The sequence below is a fragment of the Cygnus atratus genome, chromosome 10 (assembly GCF_013377495.2).
Source record: "Cygnus atratus isolate AKBS03 ecotype Queensland, Australia chromosome 10, CAtr_DNAZoo_HiC_assembly, whole genome shotgun sequence".
In the NCBI taxonomy this organism is placed as follows: domain Eukaryota; kingdom Metazoa; phylum Chordata; class Aves; order Anseriformes; family Anatidae; genus Cygnus; species Cygnus atratus.
This window is the reverse complement of record NC_066371.1, coordinates 16,312,408-16,336,358: the sequence shown is the minus strand read 5'-3', so window position 1 is coordinate 16,336,358 and position 23,951 is coordinate 16,312,408. Positions and strand designations below refer to the sequence as shown.

Here is a 23,951-nt window from a genome sequence, read left to right as displayed (position 1 = left end):
AAAAACATTCCTGCAACTGATCGAATGTTAGAAAAATAATTTTGCTTCCATTCAGTTTCATACAGCACACACTGAAAAACCACACAGCTCTACTCAGACACCTTGTGTCTGAGCTGCAATTAAGCATGTTGTAGCTATCTGAAATAAGGGTGAATATTAAGAGCTTCACCTTCTTAAAGGTGGAGTATCTGAAATGATTAGAAAGAGCTACAGAAAGCTTTCAGAGCAATGTTTCAAAAAGAAAAAACAACAACAACAAAGTCAAAGCAGTTTGAACAAGCCTTTATTATTCTACTTCAATAACTAGAAATAACAAGATAACTATTTCCCCAACGCCTTCTGTCAAAACGTTGGGGCAAGATGAAACCCAACCCTGATATAAATGCATGCTTTGAAAGAGGAAAAAATAGAAGTTACTTTTTGTTATTTGTGCCTTACAGCCAAACTTGAACGACCCTGAGAAAACTCTGTGCAGACAAGTCACTGGAAAGATTTACGTGCAGCTCATTAAATTTGTTTTTAATCTCGTGTTATTGCTTTGCAAGTTGAGTTTTTTTTAAAACCAAGTGCTAATCTTGACGAAAATTCATCATGAAGAGTGCTACAATATTGCTTTTTTATTACAAATAGCTAGTACTTCCTTGAAAATATAAATGTGTAAAACAGTCAGCTGACTGCACAGTGCATTTACAGTACGTGATCCAGAGAGTAACAGGCAGCTTAAAGAACTGCTTTGTACATTAGCCCTTGGCCACAAAGAACTTGGCAGTACTACTACGGCTTGAATGACTATTGGGTGGAAAATACTACCACTACCAATAAAAAAAGAATAAAGATCTCGGTCACATCTACTTTTATCAGAAACCAGGATATATATACATCGTTGGAACAGGAACTTAACTAGAAACCATCATCACGTTGTAATTCTCGGAAGGGCTGGATCTGCTGCTCCTTACGGCTGCTCCTACTCTCCAGCGGTTTGGTCGTCTCCTACCCCGGCTGGCGACTTTCGTAAAGGACGCAGATAGAGCCGTTTTCACCTATACGATAGGACACCTCGAAAGGGTCGACCCAAAGAGTCAATTCGCTGGGTAGGAGCTGGAAGAGTCTCTCGTGGCTCAGCCCAATCATCCCCGCCGCCTCGCCTATCAAGGGGTCCATCTTGTGGTTGATCCTAATGCAGCGGTACCCGGAGCCCTTGGAGGGCGCCAGGGGGAACCAGTGGTGCTTGTACCGCTCTGCGGGAGGAACAAAGAGCAGCGTCACCGCGGCCCCGCGCCCCCCCCACCGGGCCGGGGCCCGCCGCCGCCGCCGCCCCCCGCTCACCGCGCAGCGCCTCCTGCAGGCACTCCCGGAAGCGCCGCAGCCGCTCCTCGCCGATACCGCCGGCGGCCCGCAGGAGGCGGGTGACGAACGCCGCCGCCGCGCGCACCTCGGTCCACATGGCCGCCCGGCCGGCGCGCCACGCCGCGCCACGCCCCCGCCCCGCCAGCCAATGGCGGCGCCGCGCCGCGGCCGCGTCACAAAGGCGCGCCCCGCCCCCGCCCCGCCCCGCCCCGCCCCGCGGCGGAGGCCAAGGAAGGTCGTGCGAGCCGCAGCCGCTTTTCCTTTCCGGGCTTATTTAACTCCATCCCCTCCTCCCACTGGGTTGGCCTTAAATCCACCTCAGCTTGGAAAAGGCACCTGCCCCCATCACCGCCGGGCTCTGTGGTTCTAACATTTTATATCCCCCGTTGTTAGAAGAGCGCACGCTGCTCCTTCACGCTCCTCTAAGGCATTGCCGTACGCAAGAGCCGGAGGGAGCTCACCTGTGAGTAAACTCAATAGCATCGTGTTTCCCCAGCTGCACATCTGAGTTGTTTTCACCTCTCTCTTGCTTGTCAGCTTAAGAGCGCGACATCAGCTCTAGCTCAGCAGCAGCAAAAGCCATACACAGGAGTTAAGGAGAAGGCTTGTCTGCAGACCTTTAAAAACAGACCTTGTTTTACTGCTGTTCAAAAGTTTACCAGATGCTTACTCATCAGGAGAAGCATGAAAAAGGTTTGGCCAGTATTTCAGTTGTTACTAACAATCAGCTGAACACAGGTTTAGAATTTACAGAAGTTATTTACAGCAAGTTTCCCCAAGCCTCAAAGAATTCCATCCCTTTAATCTACGGGTCAGAAGTCACTGAGGCTATACCCAGAAATCCCAACCCACCTAGCTGGAGCACTAGAAAAGAACAATACAGGAGAAAACTCATAACAGACTTGAGTCTCATCCCACACGGGGGGAGCTCCCACGGAAATGCTCAGTTACCACTGGCAATAGCAGGACAGACAATGTGTTCGTTAAAGCATCTATTAATTACAGAGCCCTCTCTGGTTTATTTCTGCTAGGTCCTGCTATCTGACACATTGAAGCAGTCAAGCAAGTTTCACTACGTTTACTATTAGAACCTCTTCAGACTTAGTCTGTCTGTACAAAATCTGCTTCGGGAAAGCAAGTTCCTATCCAGTTTGGACAAAATTGTTTGAAACAGTATGACAACAATAAAATTCACATATTGCTCCTGCTTACTTGATCTTATTCACCTGAATAAGACTTCTTGCCCCTGCTCTTCCCTACTTAATAGACAGCAACATGACCAAGACAGAAGGGTCAAGAACCTCAAGTGACAGAACTACAGCACCTGAATTTTGGATAGATAGTCCCACTTTATGACTTCACATTTAAAGCTGTTGTTTAAAAATCTAGCCATCGTATTTCAAGTCCATAAACTTTGGAGTATAATTCTGTATGTCATTTTATAACCTAGCCAGAGATTTTTATCCAGTACAGGAAGAAAAAAAAATGTATTTTATCTCTTCTTCAAGGAAGACAGTGAATTTCTGTGCTTTCTTTTCCTTTCCCTCACAACTGTTAGCTCTATACGACCTCTGTTCCTGAGGAAGTGTAGAGAGCTGCATCAAGATACTATTTTATTAGAACACAGGTTCAATTAAGTTCAGCATGCATTTCAGTAACTCAGACTTTAGAAACTAATTAAAAAATAATCTTTGCCGGTATCTGGGCGTAACAGTCATCCAATTACTTCAGTCTTATTGAGAATCAGAACACAAAATCCACATCTCCAGTTTTGGAGACTTCACTGGTAAATTATCCAGGCAAAACATTTGACACCCTGGCAGTGTTGCCACAGACACAGGAAGACAGCTACTCGTTTCCAGGTGACATAGACAAACACACCAACATGCTTACACTGAAGTCGTGAAATTCTTACTAGTATTCAGAATAAACATAGCGTTACTGTTAACAGCATTAAGAGCTATACAAATCCAGACAAGGTATCAGACCACGCTTAATTACACAAAACACTTTCTCCTTTCCAAGCTGCGTATGCCCATACGAACATACACACAAATCCCCGGTAGGTCAAGGCTCTACTAAAGCTAGGACAGATATTAAGGGACCTGATTTTGACTTGCTTGTGAGAAACTTGAGTAAAGATCAGAGTAGAAAAGGCTTTTGAGCAACCAAATGAAAAGTAGTTGAAAGCACCGCAGGAGAACAAAGAAATGTCACAACACTGCTAGCACAGATCAGTGCTCACTACATTGAGGTCTGGCGCTTAGGTCCACTAAGCAGTGCATTCAAGTGAGATAAGACAGTTTTGCTGTAAAAATGAAAAGATGCCACAGCTAGCAGCTGATATCAGTCACACCTGGATCTTTTACATTCTCCACAGCAAGTTTCATACTTAAAGCTCAAGCTACACAAACCACAGAAAGAAGACAGAGAAAGCAATAGCTGTATAACTATTAGACTTTCATCTCCATGCCAGAAAATGGTTCCATATGCATTAGTATCTAGATCTTTGGAAACTAGTTATTTGCTGATTATTACGGTAGCCATTTATATAAATAGTCTGTTTTAGAGAATACCGGTGCTTCCTATAACACAACAGTGTGAATGTAATTAAGCAATTGCAAACAGCATACCAGCACAGTTAAGCATGACCTGTTGAAATATGTCATTTTTCAGCAGAAACAAGTTTTCAGCAGTACTCTCTCTCACTCTCTCATCCCCACGCACAAACTGCAAGCTTCTTCCCCCCACCCTCCATTTTCTGGAAGACTTTTAGCTTTGAGAGTTGAGAAATCTTATCACACAGACAGAAACAAATGAATTACCACTACCATGCATATCATCTTCTTCCACAGAGATTTTTTTTTTTTTTTTAGCTTATAAATTGAGACTTACCTTTGCTGTTATTCTGTTCACCTGCAAAGTCATTTCTCTTCAGCAGAAACACCTGGAATGGAGAAAGACAGTCAATATCTCGTTACATCTTATTTAAAAAAAAAAAAAAGTATACGCAAGCGTTCTACTCTATTTTTCCTCAACTTTAGCTGGGGGGAAAAATGAAGCTGTATCAGCAATACATCATCGTTGTTTAAAAGTAAAAACGGTAAACAACAATAGCACTAGCCCAGTCAGTTATCATATACAATAATAATAAAATGAAAAATAGGAAGACCAAGTAAAATCTAAGTCAAGATCCTTTTTGCTTAAAGGTCTTAGTCAGCCTTTCTAGAGTGACTGAAGCAGAACCCTGGACCCCCTACGTGAAGGTTTTAAACAACACAAGAAGTTTTTGTTTTACTCCATCTATTTGAAGCATCTCTTATTAAACATAATCCAGTAAAAACACTCTTAGAAACACTAGTTGCCTTTATCACCGGACCGCAGAGCCAAACATTATGCTAACATTCCCACTACACACAGAAAGAATATTTCTGAATACAAAGGACACATTCAATGAATTAAATGCTAAGACCCTCCATAGTCTCCTCCATCTAATAAATTAATTAACAAAGTATATCTTCATATAAGAAGCCTTACACCCACACCTCACAGATAAAGTGATGCAAATCTCATCATTACAACCACCCCACCCCTCCTACAGGGCTGCCCCTTGCGTATGTCCCTTGTGCTAAGTAGCTGCAGCTGTCCTGCCTGCCTGAGTCCCGAGGGATCACCTGTGACCACTTCAGTGGAGAAGCTGGGAGGAGTTGGGACAGCTGAGAACACTGCTCAGACTGCCTTTCTTTTGGCCTTTATGGGCGATCCCAGGCTCCCCCTGTTTATGCATAAACAGTACTTAAATAAAACGGATTACACTCCAGCAATGATTTAAGTTTGCTGCATGTGAAGGGCAATATAGAAATGAACAAGAGCAATCAGGTTTCTCCTGTGGAACCTGAGATGTGCAATGCTAACAGCACAGCGGTTCTCATTTAAAGGCCACCAAACGATTACGAGTCGCTGGCTTCCAGCACTGGGAGCTGTTACTAACCCTCTTTTAGAACCACGCTGTGAGGCCATGGCCTACTCTGTAGAGTTTGTCAGCCCAGCAGCGACCGCATGCCCACCTGGGTTACACGAAGCGTACAGTAGCTGGAAAGATCGTTTTTCAACCCAAGTTACGGAAGTTTTATGAACAGACTGAGGTGTGATTATGACAGCAAATTGCTGCCAGTAAACCAGCAGCAGGTTTTTAGTACAGATTTTTTGCAAACATTGCACTTTCCCGATAGTATTACCTCCTACCGGCTCTGCTTTATTAGACGACAAAGCAAAACAAGCAAACAAACAAACAAAAATATGAAAATAGCCCGGTTATGACCCCAATTTCCCTGGGAAAGGACCCAAACAGCCAAACCCCAAAACGAGGCGGCCGCCTCGGGTTTACCACAGCGCGGGGAAGGTCACGTGGGCTGACATCACACCCCCCTCTACGGCTTTCCACGGCCGCCCTCGCGTTACGCCTGGCGGCGGCCCCCATTGGCCGGGCGGGCAGGCTGCCGGCCGCTGATTGGCTGGCGGCCGGCGCGGCGGGCTCCGCGCTCCCTCCCCTCGGCTCCGCGCTGCCCGCCATGGCGGCGCCCGGGCCGCGGAAGCGCAGCGGCCCCGCGCTGTGCGGGGCGGGCTGGGCGCGGGGCCCCGCTCCGGCCGCGGCGCTGGGGAACGGCGTCCCGCCTCACAAGCGCCCCAGGGGGCCGGCGGCGGGGGCCGAGGCGCCGGAGGACCCGTTCGGGGACGGCGACGACTTCACGGCGGACGACCTGGAGGAGATCGACACGATCGCCTCGCAGGCGCTGTCGCAGGACGCGGCCCCCCCGGGACGCGCGTGGGGAGGCTGGGCTGGGCCGCGGGGCAGGGCCGCGGGGAAGGAGCCCAGAGGTCGGTGTGCGGGGGGCCGGGGGGAAGGGGCCGGTGCTGGTGCTGGGGCGAGCCTCACGGCCGGCGTGCGGGTCTCTTTCCGCGGCAGGGAGCGGCGCGGAGAGCGGGCTGCTGAGGGACGCGTTCCGTTTTGAGGTGCTGCAAACGCAGCACGAAGAAACCCGGCACAAGGTGGGTGACGGCCTCCCCTCCGCTCCCCTCCGAACGGCCCTTCCCTCGGTGGGGCTTGGGGGGACCTGCGGGGACCTGGGGTGCAGCCGTGCCTTCTGGTCAACTTTACTGAAACCCACGGATTTAGTAAAAGCATCCTAATAGAGACAGCTCCAGTAAGACAGTAAGAGAGAGCAGTACTTTATTTCTTGAGCATTTCAGCTGAGCAAACGCCGCTCTGTCAGCTTTTCTTGTTTCCTGTCAAATCCATTCTTGTTTTTGTACGGTGTTTTGTGCAATTTAAAGACTTGCAAAAGGACGTTTAGGTGGTTACGTTACCTCCCGGTGATGCCACATGGAAACATACTGCTTGGAAGACAAAGATGCAGGAAAGTGCAAGCGTGCAGATGGCCATACCACATCAGGCAGCTTAATAAGAACATGAGATCTGAGCAAGTTTATGCAAATATTTTACCAGAATGTCCTTTTAGTCTCTGGTAGAATTTCATATAGAAACCACTACCAGGGATAGTATAATATTCTTCAGTGCATTTTTTAAAATACTCAGCTGTTTTTTGATAACTCTTGGTGTCAAAGTAGTCAGCAGCTTAAAAACACATTGTGTCAGGAAATGTCTTCTTTGATTTTACTTTGAAGTTCATGAGTGATTCTAGCAGATGGGGCTTGACTACTAAGAGAGGCAGTAAAAGAGGAATAACTTGTGCGTAGCGGTTACGCTTCAATAGACCTTTGTTTCCTCAGAGTTGTGCTTTCTCCCATATGGAAGGGTCCTACTCTATTTACAATTCTGTCACCGTCCTTACATCTCTTCCACTTCTTTTATATCCCCCTTTATTGGGAAGGCCCTGCCTGTATACCACGTGAGGGTAAAACATAATTTTATATCATGATATAGAGGTGTCTTTATACTTCTTTCTCAATCCTTATCATTGTTACATCCCAAAATTTTAATAAGTTATTGTCGTGTGCGACTAGAATACTTTTCAAAGAAGTAGCGTAAACATAGAGGAGGAGAAAGAAAAGAATGGCCTCTGACAGATACCAGCATAGTGTATTGACATATGCCTTTGCTGTCATTTTATAATTTTGTTAGAGAAAACACTAGCTGAGCCTGATTTAATCAGAAAGGAAAAAAAAAGATTAGAAGCCATATTGCAGACTTTCTAAACTGGTTTACAGAAACATTTTTCTCTCTAGAAAGTATAAGCATGCTTAATCTTCAACCACATAGATAATGATACAAATACTTTTGGTTTAATACATCGTTTAATGGAATTCATCTCTTTGCAGCTGAAAGAAATGGAGGATGAAATTCTTATTAAAAATGGAGAAATTAAAATTTTGCGCGACTCAATGCAGCAGATGGAGTATGCTATGGAGGAACAGAAAAAATCATATATGCTATTGGAACAGCAAAAATCTCAGACCCTAAAGGAAAAAGAAAGAGAGTTCTCCAAAAAGGTTTGTAACTATATCAGTTACCTTCACACTACATGTGGAAGCTAATTTTATGACTTAAATGATATTATAGCCCATTTAGTCAAAGGAAGAACATTTGTATGAAACTTCCAAATCATGTACACTTTTATCTAGAAGAAAACACGTGTGAGAACTTGCTGGCGGGTTTCTTCTGCCAGCATAAAAGAACTAAGTTAACATGGTAGAATTTTTTGATTACTTGTTGTTTTCTTAAACAATCCCCAGAAAACTACAATTGGAATGTATTGTTAAATGGAAAAATTAGACAGATATTCTGTATGACTCTGATCAGATTGCTATTCCTGTTACAGTCATCTTTTGAAAGCCCCTGAAGAGGACAGTGGCTGCTTTTGTGCTGTTTACTCTGCTGTTAATGGCCTCACTGCAGTCATACTCTGCGTGGCACTTGGTCTTACCAAGTCATATGTTTCTTGCCTGAATTTTGACACTTGGTTCTAACGTAGTATTAATTGGATTAGGATACATAAAAATGGAGATCTTGTGCAGAGATCACAGTAAGTAGATGGTAATCTTGAAATCTTGCAGTAATTTGAGTTGCTTTGCAGTTATAGCACCACTCATGTATCCGTAACAGTAAAACTGTCTCTTGAATTCCCCTTTCAGATACTGTCTTTGCAGTCAGAGTTGCAGTTCAAAGATGCAGAAATGAATGAACTAAGAACGCGACTTCAGAACTGTGAGAGAAATAAACATGTTACTCAAACAGTTTTAACACCAAGGTATGAGTTTTGGAAAACGAATTTGTGTTCCCTTTTGCAGTACATATGCTAGAAGTACTACAGAGGTTTTCTTTCTTCATGTAACTCTTAGTTCTGTTTTCTTGAAAAAATACAACCAAAAAAAGTTTGTTGACTTCTGTGGAATTTGCTTTAAAAGACTTCTCTATGACAGACTTACAAAGAGTGGATAGTGAAATATGTCTAAAACATCAATGCTACAAACAATATTAAATAGATCTTTCTTTACTGTTTAATAAAATACTTCTAAAAGAGATACTGATTCATCAAAGTCGGTTGGGGGGGGTATTTTCTCCTCTTGCTTTTTTACTTTTTTTAAATAGCCCTAAAAAGAATTCTGCAATCCAAGTGAAATCAGAAGGATGTTCTCCACAGCCTGGAAAAAGATCTTTTCCTACAAAGGAGTCTTTCAGTGCTGACACGTCTACTAGACCATCTTGTTCTTCAAGAAACTTGTTTGCCCAGGCTGCTTCCATCAAAGAAGGTAAACCCATATATAACTTGCAACATTTTTAGCTGCATATGGACATTCTGCCTTTGATAAAGCTTTTTGTACTATGTAACTGAGTGGTTTCAGTAAGAGTACGGTAGGGAAAAACAGTATTTCTCTTAGTTTGATTTTGCTTAAATTTATTTTGGTTTTATAGCAATTGGCATTAAGCTATGACTCAGATTTGCATGAAGATCAATTTAATTCACATCTTGGTAAATGTCAGTGTACCAGATGCCAGGATATCAGTGATGAATTATCTGTTGGCTGTAGTGAAAAACTTTCATTTATTATGGGATGAACTAAAATACCCAAATTGTTATCTGCCCTTGTCACTGAAGAAAGAACAGGAAATAATTTGCCTATTTCTTGAAAATGTCTGCTAGTCAACTAATGCTTTTTTTTGGATTACTGCGATTCTGGCTTTAATAAACAGACCCTTTTTTGGCATTTTATTTTAAATGGTACATATTTAGCCATATTGAAAGAAACAGCTGAAACCGGTTACTCATTTCCTCTTCTATGCATAGAGCAGTAATTCTCATAAAATTGCATCTTTAAATTCATTGAGTAGAACTTAGGAAAATAAAATATGTTTGAAGATTGCTATAACATGAAATAAAAATAGCAGGTTTTTTTTGTAGCAGCCAGCGAAATTTAGGTATCATCAGCTAATACTTACAGAAAACAAAATGAAAAATTTGAGACATTACCCTTCAGCTACAGTATTCAGTCTGAAACTGTGTGGGCAATATGAACTTTCAAAAACAAACAAAAATAACTACAGTAGCCTTAAAGGATTAACACTGTTATTCCCCCACACACACCTATTCGTTATGGTAACAACATTCAGTACGCCTATTTGTTTGAAAAACACGCTGATGAGTTGTCTTAGGAACCCTGCAAGGCTTTTTTCTACGTTTTTACATTTTCTAATGTATTTTAGGGAGCAATTCTGCTTGCATCACAGCTCTTAACTGTAGTATTATAGTTACTATATTAACTACATAGTATTATAGTGTTTCAGTACCTAAAGGGGACCTACAAGAAAGCTGGAGAGGGACTCTTTATCAGGGAATGTGGTGATAGGACAAGGAGTAGTGGCTTTAAACTAAAAAAAAGGTTATATTTAGATTAGATATAAGGAAAAAAATTCTTTACTCAGAGGGTGGTGAGGCACTGGCACAGGCTACCCATAGAAGTTGTGGCTGCCCCGTCCCTGGCAGCGTTCAAGGCCAGGCTGGATGGGGCTTTGGGCAACCTCGTCTGGTGGGAGGTTTCCCTGTCCACAGCAGGAGGTTGGAATTAGATGATCTTTAAGGTCCCCTCCAAATTATTTTATGATTCCGTGATTATTATTTGACATTACTGAGTTATGCAAAATATGTATTTTATGCTGATCTGCTGCCTGTGTACTTCCTATATAATGGCTGTTGCTAATTGAATGTGCGTAAATGATAGATACGGATTTATAAGCAATCTAGTTCTCATACATGAATTGTAATTACTGTTTGTTTTAGATAGTAAGATACCCCATCCTGAAGTTTTATCCATGAAGCATGAAACAGTGGCAAAAAACGGTTCCTATAAATCTGTACATAAACGAAACACACAAGGTAAGGTATTGCTGGTAGCACAGAAATAGTGAGCGTTTCTGAGGTACGGCTAAGGTGCCAGTACTAAGCCGTGTCAGGCTGACGAACCTGCTATGTGCAGTGCCAATGCACAGAGGTGGTGAGCTAGCTGCTTTTTGCTTTGAGTATTGTCATTTTGCAATAAAACATTTCAGATTATATTATCATCTTGTATCTCCACAACATTCTGATATTGTTACTCTATTTAAGAAAAATGTTTGCCTGGGTTTTGCTTTATGGAAGGATAAGGACCAAGATATAGATTGAGAGGCATCTTACTAGGAGGGTGGCTCTTTCACTATTAAGATACTACACTTCTTATTGCAAACTTTGCACAATTTTTTCTTTAAGTAAAAACAGTAGAGCAACATTTAAAATGTTCAACATCTTGCTTCCAGTTCAGAAAAGGATTGTATCACATGATTTTAATGTCTGGAATGGAAAAGGGAGAGCAAGTCACCAGGATAGTTGTGGGTTATAACAATCATTTGGATTGAGATATTTTGCTAATATGGGGATTGTAATTAAAATCTCTCTAAATATAACTTGGTTAATATTTAAATCACATCTTGAAGATTTTCAGAAAAATGTATTTTAGAACGTGATTCTTTTCCTGAATTCTCTCTTGTAAGAAAGAGAAAATTTGTAACGAAAAAATAATTTTGTGGTTTAGAGCACTATAAATGAGGTTAATCTTTTGAAATATTTTTTGTTACTGTTATTGATGGTAAAACTACTCCAAAGACAATTATATATCTTTTCAGGCTCTATCTTACTGAATGCACTGATGAAGCAGCCCATTGTCTCTGGGTCTTTACTAGGTCTCTGCCATCTTCTTAGTGGTAACTCAGAGACCCTACAAGGAGCTATGTTACAGCCTAACCTTCTGGATACGTAAGTTTATTTTTTGTTTTACTATATCAGGACTCATGTTGGATGCTTCATTCCTTGTGTTCAATGCTGTTTTGCTGAGGCCATTTAAGGCACAATTTGGAATGTCATTCTGTGTCTTCAATTATTAATGTTTGATTATTGTGGATACTAAATACTGGAGAAACACTAGGAGAGAAACTAGGTTAATTTTATTTTAAGGGAAGGCACAGAAATAAGTAAAACTTTAAAGCTACTATCAGCCACAGCTATGCATATCTATTTAAGGATATTAAACTTGCATTGCAATGAAAGAAGTACATAAACAACATCATGAGTCAAGTAAGAGTAAAATGTGATCAAAAGAACTGTAGAGTTTTTGTTTTAATCTAAATTTATGTTCAATTCATGTACAGTTTTTGCCAGACACAATGCTCTGTAAAGTATTTAAATACAAATATTAGATATAAAATTGGCTGAATATGTCTTTAAAAGTCATATTTGTTCCTAAGGCTTTTGTTGTTACCTGCTTTACTGCTCTTTTGTTGAGAATCCTATGCTTTTTATTTAAGGTTTACTTAAACATAAAGGTTAACTCTTGTTGATTGTTAAATTCAAGATCATAGTTTAGAAAGGAATTAATTGCTCACAAAATCTGGATCACAACCCATAGTTTATGGGAGGGTTTACAGGACGTTACCTTGTAAACGTTTTCCTGCACCCACTGATACAGCAGAACTTTTAATAAAGGTTTTCAACACAGCTTTCTCAAGTTAATAATCTACTCAGTCTGTTTTTCTTCTTCCCAAGACTAATCAGCCAGGCTTATTATCACCATCTCTCTTGAATACATCTTCTTTAATAATAAACTTTGAAAACGTAATATCACACTTTACAGTTCAAACATGTTTCTCACCTTGAAGAATTAGACTGTAGCTCCTGAAATTCCTTTGCTTTTCTGATATGTAGTTTTATTAGTAATTCTTGTGTTTTGTGGGGTTTATGGCATGGCTCACGTCTCATTGCCCATGCCACTTACGCAGGCAGTTTCTGCATTTGGCCTTTGTAGCTGCATTTTGACTAGTTAATTGCTAGAAGCTGTCCCTCCGTTTTTTTGTTGAAGTCTTTTGACAGCCCCTGCTTGTTACATATCAGTAATATGCAAATATTCTTTCTTCCCAGAAGCTACCAAATGACTTCAGGGGAAGATAAGAATATACAACAGGTCTCAAGCACATCAACTGAGAAGCCAGTGTTTGAAATGTAGTTTTATACAATGGCTACTAATGAGCTGGTAAAGTTACGCAACTATCAGTCCTGAATACTTTCACAAGACTTAGGATTGTTTTGATATTGTTCTTCCATGCAAGTATCAAGAAGTAGTTTTTTTTTAATTTTGGGAATAGACACCTAACTACAGTAGCCTTTCTATTATTTCATTCAGAATATGGGTAACTAATAAATGAAATTAAATTTTCAGCTATGTTTGCTACCTTTTGCTAAAGTATTTTCCTTTTTATTTTATTTGGATAGGAAGCCAACACAAATACGCAACATCAGGACAACTCAGGAAGAAATTGCTCCTCTTGTATCCCTGCGAGAAGCTCAAAAACTTGCAATAACAGGATTGAACTTGATTGCTATGGATGAAGGGTCATCTGCAGGAAGCCTAGCAGGAAGTGGGAGAGAGTTCTTGCCCCTCAGATGTTGCAAGATCAGAGGCGCTGTGCATCTCTTGCCCTTGGTGGAGCACCATATTGGTGCATACTGTCAAGCAGTACAATTGGCGGACAAGGCAGTAAATGGTTCTTGTGGAAACCATTCAGTTGTTTCTTCTAGAACCAGCACAAATACGGTATCAAGTAAGGAGGACTTCAGGTTGTCTCTTGAAGAAACAACAGTTATATCACTGGGTATTCTTTATTATTTGGCATTTTATAGCTGGGATGTTGTCCACATACTGCTGTCTGCTGAAGTAGAAAAAGGTTCTACTGTTGGAGATGACGAGATTTCCAAGATGGACAAAAATGTGTTGTGTGGTAATAAAGAAGATACCAGGACACAAGGAGGGCTGTCTGAAGCTCCACAGGATGTCCCCATTAACGATCGAGCTCAACATTCTTTGTTCAGAAAGCTGATTCAGGTTTTAGATTTTTCTACAACAGGCTCCCAGACTGATAACATACTAACGCAAAGCCTGAAAGTTTTGGTAAAATTAGCTGAAAATTCAACAGTGGACTTGCTAATAAAGTAAGTCAGTAATAGCTTTAAAATGATTTCAGGTTCTTTGTTGTTTAGTAGTTTTCATTCTCAGTTGAAACTAATTTGTGCAGATGACAGTAGAAATTATGACATGTATGGGAGAGTATCATATTTCTTAGCTCATCTTTGAGATGCATGGGAGGATCTGCCTTTGCTGCTAATGAATGAGATAATTGCCCCAAATTAATAATAAGATCTGCTTATAAGTTTATATGAAGCAGACGCTGTTGCCTCATTGCATAGCTGTCACTTTGAAGGGAGAAAACTTAAGGCTGTATGCAGTTGATAAGTTTTTGTTTGTTTGTTTGTTTTTTCCAATTGCTGGGAGATTTTAAGGAATGAAAGCACAGGGCTTTCTGTTTTATTTATTTAGTCTATATTAATATGATAATATAAGTATATAAAATAAATTTTATACTACAAAATATTTATAATATTTATTTATTCTGGCACATAAAATGGCACTCTTAAAAGTGCAACAATTTGTCTGCTAATGGTCTAATATGTGGAACCATAGTGTGAATTGCAGACTGTCTTCAAAATCTAACAATATGTTTTTCAGCTTATGGCATGTAAGTTGAGATCACCTACTTTTGAATGGCTGAAAAGGCATGAATTACGATGCTGCATATAAGAAATGGTGAATTATTTTCAAATTGTCAGTGCTTTTCATGTTTCTAACTCAGATTTTTCTTTTGAAGTTTTCAGCACTTACTGAGTAGCCAGATACTGCTCCGTTGTCTGTGTCCAGAGATCCCTTTGCGTGCTGTCCTTTTGACCGTGAAACTGTTGTCTGTACTTGCTCAACACCACATGTTGGTTGCTCAGCTTTGTTCTCATTCAGGTAAAAGATTGCCTAACACATAATTGTTAACAGCTGAATGTTAGTTAGCACAACTAAAAATAATACAAATAAGCCTTGCTCTAAAGTATTAAACCCCCCAAAGGCAAAGCCTGCTGTGTCACCTAAAATCATTTTCTAGCACCGAGCTCCAGTTACTGTTTAAAGAATATTTTGTCTGGCAGTATCCATACAGAGTTTTGATACTCATCTGGACTTTTAAAACTACTTTCCAGATGAATGTTTACTATATTAAAAGTTGGTAAGGAAAAAGGGTTTTGAGGATTTGAAGGCTAATTCCATTCTGCAGAGGATCTGCACTCATGACAATGTTGAGTTTAGGGATTACAGTACCCTGCATGACAAATACTCTTTGTCTAGTACCCTAAGAACGTAATAGGAGAGTAGCGCCACAAATGCATATAAAGTTTAGGGATACTAATTTCTTCAGCACTGCTTAAGGTGTCTGGAAGTAAAGCAAGAAGTTGAATCTGTATCTTGAGCCCAGGATAGCACTCAACATATTTCAGAAAATACGTAATCTTCTGTGGAAAAAAAATACTAATTTTTATCACAAACAATTGACTAGTTGGGAAAAGAACAATTTGTCTTTCAGATGCCTGCCTTCTTCTTGCACTGTACATGTATATCACATCAAGGCCAGATAAATCAGCATCTGAAGTGCTTTGGCTTCAGCTGGAACAAGAGGTAACAACAGCTGTTAGTTCACGTGCTTTTTCCTATTGGGGGGTGGGAAGGGGGAAGGGAGGAACAGGGTGGTGCACAAATTGTTTGAAAATAAGTTCTGTCTTCAACTGAAACAAAAATTGAGAGTATTCGCTTGCAGTAAAGGATTACATTGACTTCTAAGAGAAGCTGTTTGAAATTGAAACAATGACCACTCTTCAAGATAACATCAGTCATAGCAGTCAACATAGTTAGGTCACTGAAAAAGCGAGAAGGCTCTTAGGATGGCTGTAAATGTTCAAGACTGCAAGTTTTGTTTTGCTTTTAGATTGGTGGAGTAAAAGGAAGCAAGACCTATGTTTCATTTTGATTTTATAATTTACTTCTGAACTGTATCTTTGAGATCATTCCAAATGGAATACAGTGTATGGTGAAATACTAGCTTGCTGTACAGTATGCATGATCCTGTATAGGGAGAATAGGTTTTGAATTTAATTTATATTGTTTGTAGTGCCAGGGGTGACTTGTGGGGCTCTACAGTTTGCTCCACCTCTACTTTCACTTAAAAGAATTTTGAACTATTTTCTAAAAGTATTTTCATTATCCCCTATCTGCATTGCATTTAGGAAGTGCAAACATACGATGTGTATGCACTGAATCCTCGTCAGCCTTTCTTATCAGGAAGCTGAAGTGGTTTCTGTACAAGGCAAATCCCATGTCTGTGTTAGTGTTTGTTACCCCCCCCCCCCCCCCCCCCCCCCCCCCGTAATAATACTTTTTTTTCTTTTGGTGGGGTAAAAAGATGAATTGTTAAGAAAAGAACCAAGAATGTTTAAAACCAGTAATGAAATGACATTTCTACCTCCCTTTATTTGCAGCTTAATTGTGTGATAATTATGCAGAACCCTAGTACTTACTGTAATGCCATCTGCGTGTTTTTGTAATAGACAGTTAGACTCCTGACAAGGTGTATGCGGCGCTCCAGGCCAGCGATTTTACTACCTGGTACAGACTGCCAGTGTAACCTTGAGGTACGTCACTACAGCTACTGAATTTATTCCACTGAAAACTTAAAAGTTACTCCTAACAATGCTGAAGTAGTTTTTTCCCCTTTTTTAGCTACACTGAAACAGAAGTGTTCTGTACTTCAAAGTCTGCCTTCTTCTGGAAAGCTTGTTTTTGCTTGCTAGAAAATATTCTAAAATTTGGATGTCTGAAAAGATTGATTAGTGAAGTTCATAATGAAATAACTTTTCCACTGCTGTAATTTTATTTTGTGTACTTAGACTCTTTATCTCTTGCAGGTGGTTAAGGCACTAATTGTAATGTTACATAGACAGTGGATGAAGATTAGAAGATCTGATAGCGGCTCGTGTGCACATAAGGAGCAAATTATTCAGTTTTTACGAGACGCTGTTTTACTCTTACACAGCCTATCTCAGAAAGATAAACTGTTTCATGAACACTGTTTGGAAGTACTGCATCAATATGACCAAGCTATGCCAGGCATAAGAGCCATTCTCAAAAAAAATAGAAAATTGAGTGGCTGTGAAGGTAAATCAAGTCACATCACAGAATTGTTTTGTTGTGTTTTGTCTTCTCTATTGTGTGAATGAAATTCCACTTCTGTCTCATTCCTCATTTAACAAGTACTATGTACCAATTAATGTGGATATTTTGTTGATCAGACTTGAAAGGGTAGTCCGTAATCTAGTTTCTCAAGCTTCATTACACCAAATCACTAGCTTCCTTTCTTCTCTCCATAGATGTCCCTACTGTCGGATCAAACAAAATCCTTTGCTCCCCCTCCCTTCAGTAGAACAATCCACACTGTATGTTACCTCACTTTAAATTACTCCAAATTTCCAACTAGCATTACGCTTTCTCTCTGCAATTGTTTTTTCCCTGCATACCTTAACATCTTCCTTGTCCCTCTTCCACCCCACCCTTCCTCCATTACCCCAAAAGCTTCTCTAGCCCATGTAACATCCAGACTTTACCTTTGCTTTGCACACTTCGTGTCTATTTCCTGCAGAGCAAATCTAGTGAGATTGTCTCTGCTCCCTGTACCTGGATGCCACCTCTTCATTCACTCATGGCATTATTTCCATGCATATTTTAGAGCTAATGTGAGGACTGTGCTCTCATGTCAGTATGCGGTTTGCTATAAGACACCATGGTCTTACTAAGAGTCCGTGTGATAAATCTTTCGGTGGTGGTATTTTGCATCAGTAAGGCAGGTCATGCATGCACACCACAAGTGCTAACAGTGACTTTTCTGAAGAGACTAAACAGCATGCTATGTATTTGTTCTACTCTGCTTAGAGTGTCATAAAGTTTTCTGGAACTTCTCCTAACACCTTGTCTAGCTGTGCTTGGAAATGGACCAAAAGAGTGTAACAGCTTACAATTTTGGGGATGGTGGTGCATACATGTGCTTGCACATGTGTACTTACCAGTCAGGTTCTTCCTGCTAATCGCAAAATACTATGCTTTTGTCCAAGTGGCTTTTTAAAATAAGTTTACAACAATAAGGCTTAAAACTTTATTAATAGTCTTAGATAGTTCTTAAAAAAAAAAATTTACTCTTCACTATGTTTCCCCTGGTAACTAAATTTGGTTGTCCAAGATAGCTCTCTCCTTACTTTTAGGCCTTAAAGGAAAGAGGAGGAGTCGGGAAAAGTCTGTATGACAAAACACATATATAAAGACCTCTTTACATTTAAACCTTGAAAAAGTCTATTTGATATAGTCTTCTAGAGGAAGTTTGTTTTTTTTTTAAATACAAACAACTCCCAGCTATAATTTTATCAAGTACAAAAATAATTCTCTAAAACTGTGCTTTTCTATTGTTGCAGAGCTGATGTTGGATGAATTGTATCCTCCTGAGCCAGAAGCAGAAGATCAGGGAATGGACTCCAGTTAGCTAATGTTTACCAAGGGTCTCTGTCCTTCCTTATCTAAATCATAATAATCAGTGCCAATCTGAAAATTAAATGAGCTGTTTTATTAAGTGATAATCTAAAGGTTGCACTCAAATGCAGCACAACAAAAATGTATTTCTTTGTTGTGATTTTATGCTATCCAAATGAACCTGAAAGCAAAGAAATTTTGATGTAACAAAAATGATACTGCAATGTATTGTTTTGCTGTGCAAAACCACCCAAGGGGTTATGAATGGTTCTGTTCGGGTTTCATTCTTCATGAAACAGCTGTAAATAGAATGGAAACTTTTTGTTTTCCATTTTAACTGTGATTACAGCTAAATTTCAGCTAAATTTATGATGCTGAATGTCCTGAGGTGTTTGTGATCACTGAGTTCATATGTAAGTCTTCTAAAAATATTTGTTCTGTTTCTTTTGCAGCTGTTAGCACGTTCTTGCATGATTTCCACATTTTCATGTTGATATTAGTAAATTGTTTATTGTGCTTTTTATAAATTTGTAGAAATAACTTACAGTTGGCGGTTCAGTTCTGAGCAAGAAATTCATCAAAGTCCTGTAATAATCATCCAAGATCACTCATTTTTTCCCTCAAATCCGTGAATGTGCTGAAAGTACAACTATTTAAGATGCCAAAACAAAAAATAGTAGAACTTTTTCCAAAAGTTACCTTAGAAGAATGAGATGGTAAACGTTTAGGCTATTTTTTTTTGTCTTACTAGGTAAGAGAGGGATGTTTAAATCTGTGCAGAATGACTGTTTTCTGGATTGTGGTGTTTGCATCTGTGTTGTAGTAAAAATGAATGAGTGCTTCTAGGGTACAGAACAAATAACAGGAGGAAGAATTGTTGCTTTACCCTTTCAACTGTGTATGATTATCAGCTGCCACACTTAGCTGCTGGTAGTGGCTGAACCTTAGATCTTAGAAGTGTAAGTGCTACTAAAATAAGCCTAGAGGTTTGTTTTTACCTTGGAATGCTTTTTTCTTTTGACAGATACCTGATTCTAATTCTATAGAATACTAGAATTGAATAGAGGAAGCTATGGATTATACCTTCTTTTAACAAACATTGAACTTTTTTCAATTTTTAAGTGAAAGCTGCATTTATGAGGCATCTCAAAAGAAGGAACAAACCTTTCCTTAGGCCAAAACTGACCTTATGTAGTGTTTGTAAGGAAGTAGGGGAGAAATGATCTACAGATAGTAGACTAAGTTAAATTCAATCCTAGCTTTCAATTGCTTTGTTTTAATGTTATGTGTACTTCACTACAAGGAGGACACTGTGCTAATTTTAGTGCTTATGAAAGAAACTAGAGCTTCATATTCCTAGATTTTGCAGTTAACAGACATCATATTACAGCTGAGCAAATTGTGATGGCAAAAAAAAAAAAACCTGCACTAAGGAAAGAGGGACTCCTACCAAGACAGGATTACAGTTGGGCAGCAAAGAGTACTGTTAACAGTGCTCTTAATTTAGAGTCTAGTATTTTTGGTCTCTTACTGTTTTATCACCCTAAGCTGTTTATTATTTTTATCTGCTGTGTAACTAAATTAGCACTATACCTTCCCCTACTATCCTCTTCAGGAGGTGGGAGGTGTATTAGGACTGCCTGGGGCCAGAGCAAGCCATGGAGCATATACCTTTTCAGTTCATCTCCCTGGGGTTGGATGGGTGCTGGTTTGCATTCTCTGCACTGAAGGTGAATGGGGTTGAAAGCTGTTTCTCCATGCAGGAAGGAGGGAAGAGTGGAACATATGGCGCTGGGCTCAAAGCTGGCCCTTGGGCTGGTCTCAGTTGGTTCCCTTCTTTCTTTCCCTAGGGCATTCTTCCTCTGGACAGGGCTGGACTTGAGAAAATACATGCCAAAGAATTTCTTTTGCGCCAAGAAGTGAAATGTGCTCAAAGCTACTTACAAGACCTGGGGCAGGGATCAAGCTATAGAAAGGACTCTTCCAGGCAAAGCTTTCTTGGCTTCTGCAGCTGCTCTGGGTGTTAGGCTGGCACCCAGGCTGGGCAGCCCCACGTGCTGTACCGGTAGGTCCAAGCAGGCAGCTGCCTTACATCACCTTTTGCAGTGCTGGTGCACAAGAGGGACACACTCATATTCAAAACAAGCCTGGATCCAAGGACCAGAATGAAGAGGGGAGAGAGTACTACAGTGGGAGGCAAGCCCTTGGAAAACTGGGAAACATTCAGTTCTCCAGTCTTAACCCAAAGAGGCTGTATCCTGCTCAGTGTGCTAAACATGCTCTTGGCTGGGCTCTTGCTTTTGAAGAGAACTTTCCCAGAAACAGCTGTACAGGAATAGCTAGTGCAGTAATCCAGCATCTCTCTCGGGCCAAAGCTGCTAGGTACAAAGCTTCACTCCTTCCTCCCACAACGCAGCCCAGGGATCATCCTCCACTTTGAGCAACAGCTGACAGAGCTCCATCAGCCATGGGCTGCTGGTGCTGTGATAAATTCTATCCACAAGCTGCCAGCAGCTCCTCTCAGTAACAGGCTTCAAAAGGCCCTTTAGAGCAGCTGGAGAACTGCTGTTTTCCTGCTTGACTACAGTGAAGAAGGACACAGGCACATACAGCAAAGCTTTCCTTCTGAGTTCATGTATGTTTGCATAGTAACTACCTTAAGAGCAGCACTGTGGCACTGGACAAACTACAGAAGTTTCAGCATGATGTAAAACTAGTACACTTTAATTAAAAAAAAAAAAAAAGGCAAGTCCTGGCCTTTAGGATTAGAGAGAGGAGCTTGAAAAATGTAAATTAAAGACCCTTTCTTTACTCAAAAGCCAAAGTAAACATGAACGTGATTCTTTAAAAAGTCTTGTGAACAGTTGTAAAGCAGTAGCTGACAGTCTGCTGAGAAGGGCCAGCGTAGAGCTGTCCTATCAAACCTATGATTGTCACACTGTCCCAAAATGCAGCAACCTGCCATCAGTTTTTAAGTGCTCTCTGCTGTTTCCACCACCTAATTTCTATAAAGATAATTTGAGCATACAGAGAGAAGATGAATTCAAATCACTTCTTTGGGTGGACAGATGAAATGAGCTGTTAGAAGAGGTTGGTCTAAAAGGAATTAAGGAATCCCAAATTGTTGAAGCAATCCAAAGTTATAAAAACTGGTTTAAGAAATTCCTGGCTTCATCTCAAGGACAGCTTGGTAAGAGGGAGATGTGTATTACTGCTAAACTTCATATAAACAGGAGTGTTATCTGTGGAGAAAATGCTAGGAAAATACACATAAATTGTTCCCTTCTGGCACTGGATTCCTTCCCATCCACCCACTCTAACAGACAACACCCTAACATGTATGTCTACACTCTGATCATTTTCATCCTACTTTTGACTTTAAAGTGGTATAACCTGGGGTATTCTGGAGGCTGTATTAAAAAAAAAAACACCACCTCACACCTTTGCCAATAGAAGTGATAGTAACATCATGGTATTATGAAATTGAAGGGCAGCTTTTAAAACTTAAAACATTTTCTGCAACTGAAAAGTTCATGCTCCTAAGAAAAAGTGAGGCTATACTCTTGTGAGTATACTTACACTTTTTTTCTCTTTAGAATTGCCATAATTTGTTGTTTAAGTCATTTATAGTTACTAACAAAAGAACAGGATTTTCCCTTTTTGTGTTTTGTCAATTTTTGAAAGATTGTACTGACCTCCAGTAATTCTTCCCTTTTTACATTGTTAGAATTTGGGATTTAATTTTTTTTTTTTTTTTTAGAGATCCAATCATGTATGCAACAGATGATCACTCAAGTGTGTTTTTTTTTAAGGATGATGGGGGCCACTGGCAAACTATGACCTGAAAGTAACAGAACTCAGCCTGCTCTCACCAGACACTCCCTGTAGAATTTACAGCACAGCAGCTCTTTTTCAAGGCCAGTTCCTATTTTCCCATGTTACAGATAAACTGTTTCTCTGAGAAAAGGAATTTACTCCAGCAACAAGCACTGTCATAGGAGTGAATACTGAAGCATTAAGCAACACAAACTAGTCATGTTCTATACATGACCATCACATTCATCAGTTGGCAGCAGCCAGCCTGCTGTTTCGCTTCCCTTCTGAAAGCTGAGCTAAGTATAGCTGGCTTTCCCCCCTCAATGAGCTGAGCTCTGCAGGCAGGGCTAAAGCTAGGCAAGAACTGGACGAAGGCAGCAATTGCTTCTAGTAGTTTAGCTATTACTCAGACATTGTATGCAAAAAGGAGAAGGATGGCCTTGCCGACTTGCATTTTACGACGTACTGACACTTCTGGTTGAACAGTCACAGTTCAGGAGGACATATCGCTGCGTTGGTAAGTGTCTTCCTGTGGTGATCCAGGGACCTGATGCACTGAATGGATTCAAACATGGAACAGTTTATTTCTGCTAAAGCTAGGTACACAGATAAAGTAAATGGTACTTCACCGATTAAAACATTTATGGAGCGTGCACAGATAGCACCTTATTCCCTGCAACTCAGAATCATCAACTAGCTGAAGTTGGAAGGGACCTCTGTAGATCACCTAACCCAGTCCACAAATTTCTACAGACAAGACAAACAACATCTGTTTTGTATCATGTCAGGCCTCACATTTTTAAAAGCCAAACTGTAATAGGTGAAGATGGCAAATAAAAAACACTGCAAAAAACATCTGACCTGAGTTGTGGAACTTGTTTTTCATCTTAATCCCACTTGTGCAAATTATTGCTTAAGAAAGGTTAGCCTGTGCTAGACTATTTAACTGTCAGTTATCTTAACCAGAGAATAATGTTTTTGTGTTAGTTACAGTCTGTATTGTTTAATATATTAAGGTCAATTACAGGACTTCTACTCTGCTGTGTAAGGACTGTATTATCTGCTATGAATGCAAACTTCTGTTTAAATTGTTGAAGAGCTGTATCTCATTGATTATAATTTAGCAGACTGATACAAAAAGGTGGTCTGTGACTTTATAAAAAGACCTACAACCCCAGTGAGGCTGAAGTTTATCAAAATTCTTCTAAGAGTGAGTGTAAACACTCTGTATGAAGTTTAACTGCAAACAGCTAACAATGTGCTGAGTGCTTTCTCCCTGCAGCAGGTAAATGTAGTTCACCTGGCATTAATCTTAAAAGTTTTAGTTCTAATGCTTGCATTTGGAATGCTATTCTGAGCAGCTGCTCAAATGGTGGCCTATTTTTGAAACTATCTAGAGGAAAACTGCTGGTTTGTTTTCATATTGGCTGTTACATTCCAGCCGCATAACTGCTGAGTTTCCTAGAAGAGAGAACACAAAACAGGAATGTACATTGGTATTTTGAGGATGTAGATAAATGATTTGTTTTGCTAAAGACCTCCTCCACATCGCAGCTGTTCTGCAACACCTGCCCAGCAGTCTATAAAGCAGATCCTACCTGATTCCAGGGCCAAAGTGACATTGGAGAATGAACCATGGAAAACAGCTGCAGGAGGAAGAAATGTTAGAATGAAAAGTACCTGATCCAAAAGTTATTTTAATTGCAGCAATTATTTCGTCTGCTGTCAAAAATTAACTAAAAGAAATTCAGTTGAGAAAATGTGAAATAAAATTAAAGTGTGAAATAAAAGTAAATATGTAGATA

General features: G+C 40.2%; 1 protein-coding gene and 1 pseudogene across 1 annotated transcript; one reads left to right on the top strand and one right to left on the bottom strand.

Annotated features, from left to right (window-relative positions):
• Positions 1-263: 263 nt before the first annotated feature.
• Positions 264-1,473, bottom strand: LOC118253677 (protein BTG1-like; annotated as a pseudogene).
• Positions 1,474-5,663: 4,190 nt separating this feature from the next.
• On the top strand, positions 5,664-23,729 carry ATRIP (ATR interacting protein). The gene is made up of 14 exons (XM_035558254.2): positions 5,664-6,225; positions 6,314-6,396; positions 7,687-7,857; positions 8,500-8,615; positions 8,957-9,117; positions 10,644-10,739; positions 11,522-11,651; positions 13,161-13,877; positions 14,591-14,733; positions 15,347-15,438; positions 16,365-16,448; positions 16,722-16,971; positions 18,276-20,395; positions 22,143-23,729. Exons 1-13 carry the CDS (start codon positions 5,664-5,666, stop codon positions 18,341-18,343), a joined length of 2,673 nt encoding a protein of 890 aa, XP_035414147.2. The 3' UTR covers positions 18,344-20,395; positions 22,143-23,729.
• The last annotated feature ends 222 nt before the right edge of the window (positions 23,730-23,951 follow it).

What these genes read in the sequence shown, in the direction of transcription:
- ATRIP (XM_035558254.2), top strand. Translation starts at nt 5,664, where the DNA reads ATGACCCCAATTTCCCTGGGAAAGGACCCAAACAGCCAAACCCCAAAA. An exon ending in ACGAAGAAACCCGGCACAAG is followed by an intron (nt 6,397 to 7,686) that starts GTGGGTGACGGC and finishes ATCTCTTTGCAG; the next exon opens with CTGAAAGAAATGGAGGATGA. An exon ending in AAAATTGAGTGGCTGTGAAG is followed by an intron (nt 16,972 to 18,275) that starts GTAAATCAAGTC and finishes CTATTGTTGCAG; the next exon opens with AGCTGATGTTGGATGAATTG.